This window comes from Halyomorpha halys, unplaced genomic scaffold (assembly GCF_000696795.3).
Source record: "Halyomorpha halys isolate HHAL.00 unplaced genomic scaffold, Hhal_1.1 Scaffold440.1, whole genome shotgun sequence".
NCBI lineage: Eukaryota > Metazoa > Arthropoda > Insecta > Hemiptera > Pentatomidae > Halyomorpha > Halyomorpha halys.
The window spans coordinates 299,055-306,060 of record NW_027108838.1 but is presented as its reverse complement, the minus strand read 5'-3'; the positions used below and the strand labels follow the sequence as shown (position 1 = coordinate 306,060).

At 27.5% G+C, this 7,006-nt stretch overlaps 1 protein-coding gene across 1 annotated transcript in view; it reads left to right on the top strand.

Annotated features, from left to right (window-relative positions):
* Nucleotides 1-7,006, top strand: part of Sur (Sulfonylurea receptor) — a gene marked incomplete at its 5' end in the record, with an annotated part of 29,166 nt that overhangs the window by 18,514 nt on the left and 3,646 nt on the right. The window contains 8 exon segments of the mRNA XM_067047173.1: nt 280-488; nt 1,804-2,025; nt 2,114-2,271; nt 2,349-2,544; nt 3,538-3,775; nt 5,360-5,484; nt 5,562-5,749; nt 6,472-6,575. Coding sequence (XP_066903274.1) covers nt 280-488; nt 1,804-2,025; nt 2,114-2,271; nt 2,349-2,544; nt 3,538-3,775; nt 5,360-5,484; nt 5,562-5,749; nt 6,472-6,575 — 1,440 coding nt within the window.

The following is a 7,006-nucleotide window of genomic DNA, read 5'->3' as shown; positions in this document are numbered from 1 at the left end:
TCAGTAATATATATTTAAAAAAGGTAGTAAATAGATATAAAAAGTAATGAATATTAAAAGTATATACAAAAAAATAACTAGTAATAACAGTTTTAATTTCTAAAATTGACTAGTTTAATGTAACTCTTGATTCACAGAAATTATAAACAAAAAGTTAATTTTTTTTTTTTATAGGGAAATTAAATTATTCATTTAGGGCAAATTCACTGCATATATTAAACTAATAGAAATGTATCTATGGAAAAATTTTAATTTTAAATAAAGCATTATTTATTTCAGTGGATCCAGACTGGTGTGGAACAAGCACGACAGATGAAAGACAGTATGGGAAAATATCGCCATATGTGTACCTTTCTTATGTGAAAGCTTGTGGATATTTTGGATCGATACTGTATTTCATATTAGCAATTTCTTGGCAAACATTTAGGGTGTATACCGACTTTTGGCTGAGTGCTTGGACTGAAGAATCCTCAACTTCAGAAGAAAAAGTAATTTTATTATCTTTTTGATTATAATTTATGGTTTATAGGGGATCCTCACATGAGAAGAAGGGCGACTGAGGGGATTAAAATGCTGGTTTTATTTTGTTTTTTTTTTAGAAACTTCCTTTTTCTTAGGAACTATAAGAGATTATATTGGATAAAGATAGTTGACTAAATGAAGTAGATTGTAGGAAGATAGTCTGGGTGGGGATAAATAAAAGTACAAAATAGTAAAAAAAAATTAATTTAAATATTTTTTTTTTACTATTTTGTTATCATTATATTATTGACTGCCACCCGAACTATCTTCCTAAAATATAAACAAGAGACTAAGATATACTGTTGTTTCTGTCCTGTTTTTCATTTATTGAAAAGCATTTAAAATCTTTTGTAAATGAAAATAGTCAATCAGAAATTTTTAATGGTCTTGACAAAAACATTTTTTTTTTCAAGTTCAGATTTCTATCTGGTCCAAGTTCCCCTTGAATTTCATAAAACGGTTCAAATAATGGAATAGATGTTGTTACAAATAGAATAAATTTCAAATAATTGAACTTTTTAGTTTGTTATAAAAAGGTACATAAGTTATAAAAAAACATGGCTTTGAAGATTGATGTTTTTCTTTTGTATTTGTGTTCATGGTTTAATTGCATATGGTAGTAATTGATACTTAAAGCTTAAATTGTAGAATCCGGATACAGGATATTTTAATTAAATCTGAAGTTAATAAAATTGGTACAAAATAAATTCAAGTTTATCGATCTTACAACTTCAATTTTAGTTGAGATTTAATTTTATTATTATTATTATTATCATTATTTTTTTTTACCCTTATCATTTCTTTATTCTCTATAATTTATACTAATATTTTTTTAGAATAGAGTCAAAAATTTTCAATATGATAAAAAAATTCTCATTTTTGAGCCTAGAGATCCAATTAATATTTACATGTTGTTTATAGCTTATTCCTTGTTCAATGATTGTAACAACTGTAATAGAATTTAATTAATTTATGCCATTGAATCACAAGTTTTGAATTCATTTCTATTTTTAAACTTGAGCTTCAAAGTAACAATTATATCAACTTAAAAAAACAAAACAATTATTTCCAAGACACTTATGGTTTTAGTCACTAATGGGATTACTATGATACATTATACTATAGTTATTATTTAATAATATATCATAATATAATAACTGTGCAATAAACAAACTAAAACCTTTTTTCTTTTAAATAATTCATCTTAGAACTATTTCTCAGAGGATACAACACATGATGGAAAAGATAGTAATTTTGTTTTCTTGTTTGTTTTTCTTTCAGACATTTTATTACTTGACGATGTACACTGGGCTTTCATTACTAAGTGTTCTGATATCTCTTTTATATAACCTTCTTGGCCAATACTGTGGTTCACGAGGGAGAAAAACACTTCATAGAAATATGTTATTTTCAGTTGTAAGACTTCCAATTACTGTATTTGAAATCATGCCTTTAGGAAGAATACTAGCTCGCTTTTCTACAGACATAAATATAATCGACAAGGTATAGAAGTTTGATTTATTTAAATAATGATAACTCTCAAAGTTTTAAGTATTGCTAATCACTATATTATTATTTTTTTCTATTCCAGAAATTAGCCACTTCTATTCAGAGGTTATTACAATTTCTTTTCTTATGTTTCTCTGCCATTCTTGTAAATTCCATTGTAACCCCTTGGTTTCTTATCATTGCCGTACCAATCTGCATAATGTACTATGTCGTACAGAAATTTTATCGATCTTCTTCAAGGTATTTATAAATATTTTCATAATATCTTTTTGTATTTTAAACAATAAATAATTTTGTTTTGTAAAAATATTTTTCAGGGAACTGCAAAGGCTTGATAGCATGACTAGAACTCCTATTATTTCCCATTTAACAGAAACCTTGTCTGGACTTGAAACTATAAGAGCGTTTAAACAACAAAGAAGATTTACTGCAGCGATGCTTTATAAGATTGATGCCCATACAAATGCTTTCCTTATTAGCAATTGTGCAACAAGATGGCTTGGAATCGCTCTGGTAAGATGATGTTTATCTATCTATCACAGTTTGAAAAGGTTATGGCCCACTTTTGCAAACATTTGTATGTTATCAATAATTAAAGCTATGACCTAGATGTTATTATACATGTTATTTCAAGATAAAGTTTCCCAACTGAAAATATGAATTAAGGATCTCAAAAAAAAAAAAAAATTTCCTTTGAAGGTATGTCCGTTAACACTTATTTTATGTAATAGTCACATGTAAATTTGCCCATTGTTATGAATTGATTAGGTTATTGTAAATAAGTAAATTTGTGTTCCAACTACTTTATTAATGGAATGTAAACATTAGCATTCATATTAAATTTTGTTGAAAGTGATAACCTTGAGCATTAAGACTGGCTCGGCATCTTTCTTTCGCAGCAGCAGCTGGTGAACGGTTATGGGTATGGATTATTGTTCCAAAGTATCAATTATTCTTCTTTTTAAAGAGTTTAGGTCATTGACTGGGCTTGCTTAGACTTGTTTGTCATCCCAAACAAAAAATCCTATAGTGTCAGATCTGGAAAGCATGATAATAACACATATCCAGTATTGTTTGACTATTACTGCTGTGGAAGAAAGATACCGAGCTAGTCTTAGTGTTTACATTCTTTAATAAAGTAGTTGGAACATGTATTAATTTTACAACATGTTTTTATTTAACATGTATTAACATTTAATTTTTAATTTACATAATATTGCATTAATTTTTAATTTAACATTTAATTTTTATTGAACATGTATTTATTTATTATTACCTAAATAATTATAAAAATGAAAATCAATAGATGTGAATATCTCCTAAATGAAGCATTTATGGATATACTTTCATAGAATTTTTTTTTATTTTGTGATCCTTAATTCATATTTTCCCTTGGGATACTGAACCCTGAAACACCCTGTATAATTCAACATATTTTGTTTTCAGTATAATCGTCTATTTCACTTTCATCTTTGAGATGTTTAAGATTAATTTTTCATTTTTCAGGATTACCTTGGAGCGGTAATAGTCCTGCTTGCAACTCTTGTTTCTCTGATTTGCAGCTGGTTTATGCCACAACTGATAACACCTGCTTTAGTCGGCCTCGCGATCAATTACACCTTACTACTTCCTATTTATCTTAATTGGGTTGTTAAGTTTGTTTCCGATAGTGAAATGTATATGGCTGGAGTGGAGCGTATTGTTAATTACATACAAATGCCGCCTGAAGATTACAAAACAAATGGTAAGGATAAAACTTATGTTTTCTAACACACTGTTTGCATTTTTACAGTTGTCATTTGACTACTTTTATTTTTAATTTAACATGTTAGCCGCAATATGTGAAATCTTTTAAATCATTTAACTTTTGATGTCCATCAGTGACTGAAAGTAATTGTGAAGTTATAAAAGACATCAAATGTTGAATTATGGACTGTTATGAATTATAAACAATATTTATATCTTTTTTTATTTTTATTAAAATAAATTGTATCCATTTGAGTCTCAAACACTTTGTTAATATTTTAAATATCCAATGTTTTATCACTTTTTCATTTAATTTTGAACTTTTAATTACAATTTATCTTACACTATTATCTCTTATAAATGAAAAAGAGACATAGGTTAATTAGTCTAAAATTATTAGACCTGGGCAGAATAGCCTAGAAAAATTTTAATAGTCGGGAATGTGAGGTTTGAATTTATAGTTAAGATTGTCCTTAAGGTTAGGTATTTAAAATGTTAATAAAAAATGTTTTAGATTTAATTGGATACAATTTATATTATTTAAACAATAAAATCAGTCTTGAAGAAGTGATAAGATTATACATGAAATACTGATATCTATTGCCAATATATGTAAACTAAATTTACTACTCAGTGTTATCATCTGATGATTGAGGCCTTGTAGGATCAGTCTCCTATACCTGACATACTTGTCAATGTTTTTATTTTCCCTATTTATTTTTGGATTATTATACTTCAATATTGAGAACCAGTTCAAAGTAGTTTAGTAATTAATTCTTTAATTGAGTGTATCAAACACGAAGACATACAACAAAAATCAAGCAAAATATTTCTTGTTGTTGTTTTAAGCTTGTTTCAAGGTTTGCAATAAATTGAAAAAAAAAAAAAAAATTAGGGATCCAAAATTTATTCAAAAGTTTAATGACAAAGATTATTGAATCACACACATGTTAAAATAAAAATATGGGAAGTTTTAGAAAATATTCTTTTGTTTGCCTGTGGCTTTGGATGCTAGAAGGTGATACTGAAGGTGAATACAGGCAATTTTTTATTACAATGGTGTGGCATCAGACACCAGAGACCGATATTTTATAATGCACATTCAATAGTTTGTGAAGCCCAAACTTCATCTTTTTGCAAAACTCATTCAGGTTCCCTTAAAAATAATAATTCGAGCTTATCTGTACATTAAGCAATTGTCTGTGTCAGTCGTCTGTGGGTGGCATCCTGAAGAGGAAGATGAGAATAGGGCTAGGGCTCCATGCCCCAATGTTGCAGCTAACATTTTAAGAAATTTACTTTCATATTTCACCAAGCAGATGAAAAAATTAGCTATATAAAATTATTCTATGTATCAAAAGTATAAATTTCAATGCTCGACTTTTTAAAAAACATTCCTGAAATTAAACTATAAGTAAACTTAAAAAACTATTTTAACTTTTTCAGAGTTTATGAATAAATTAAAGGTAAAAATTACTGTTCCGTATATAGAGTATTGAGGTTGATTAACAATTATTGTAAATTAATAAAACTACTTCTGCCAATCAAAATATTTGTCTTGATGATTTTTCCATGTTCTTAGGTTTCATTCCACTTAAGTGGCCTGCAAGAGGGGAAATAAGATTTGAAGGTGTAACACTGAGATATGATCATAGTAATGAAATAGCGATTCATAATTTAACTCTTCATATTAAACCAGGGCAGAAGGTTGGTTTATTTTCATTTTACTTCCCCCTTTTTTTTTTCATCCAAATTTGATATTCATACTTCAATTTTTTGTCTAGGTTGGTATTTGCGGGCGTACTGGAAGTGGTAAGTCTTCGTTAGTAATGTCTTTGTTTGGCATGACACCTATCGTTGAAGGAACCATTTTGGTAGATGGTGTTGACATTTCTGCAGTTCCCTTGCAAATCCTCCGTTCTAGACTTTCTATCATCCCACAAGATATAATAATGTTTAGCGGAACGATCAGGTATTTCTACAAATTGTAATTGCTTGTTTTGTTTTATATGTAAACATTGGCATCTGCTGAATCAGTTTAGTATTGCAGGAGTAGTATTTCACACACAATCTTTATCAGAAGAGTTCAGAATATACATTGTTCTTTTGAATTATTGACACTGACTGTTCCAACTTTTTATAGATGAAAACTCCAAAAATTCTACAAAAATAAATTAATATTAAAAACTCTTCTAATTAATTATAAACTTTGCTTATTTAAACAAATATTATTGAACTATTAGGTTCAACAATGCTATCAAATTCTGAAATTTTCAAGATTGAAAAAAAATAAATGAATAAGAGAGATATAAAAACTTCTCTTAATTTGTAAAAATAAAAAAATAAAAAAACAGATTTTTTTCTTCAAAGAGAAAAAAACAGGAAAAAAATATTGCTGATTTTTATTAAATGATTTTTTATTCACAAAAATTTTTTAAAACATAATGAGGGTTTTAGTAAAGAATATTTTTTTGAAAAAGCAAAACATTACACTAAAATAAAATAAAAATGGTTTAAATATACCTAAATGCTCTAATTTGGTTAGATAGATATTTTAGATATTCATGAAGCTGTTCCAAAAATGTAGGTAAACTAAATAAGAAGATTCATAAAAACCTGGTCTATGGTTATGACTCATGAAATAATATTGATGATTTACTTTTTAAAATATTAAATTTGACTTCAAACTTTCAGAGAAAATTTAGACATGGGAGGAAAATTTAATGATGAAAAACTTTGGCAAGCTTTAGAAATGGCACAAATGAAGGAAACAGTATCAACTCAACTAGGTGGTCTAGGTAAGTATTTTTTGTTTGTTTTTAAATCGCTATTATGGGATAATAATCTTTGAGATGGTTTTATAAGAATGTAAAAGTTTATAAAATAAATATATGCATTATCATTAAGGTGGAGGAGGTCTTCTTTGTTAATAAAGGCCATTCATGTCTAAAAGTTATATGATTTTTTTAAGTATTCTATTGGTCAATAGAACTTAAAAAGTTGTTTTATTCTTTGCAATTTCTGTACCATGAGAAAGAACAACAGAAGTTTATTTATGTGCTGAAACGATAGTACAGTGTAATCTCCGTAATCCAAACTAATTGCTGCAGGTGGGTCTTTGAATTACTGAAAAGTTCGGATTACAGAAAGTATTAAGAAAAATGGTGTAAAAAAATTCAACAATAAGAAGGTTCATAACTATTTTTATGAATGGAATATGGTCCGGGTG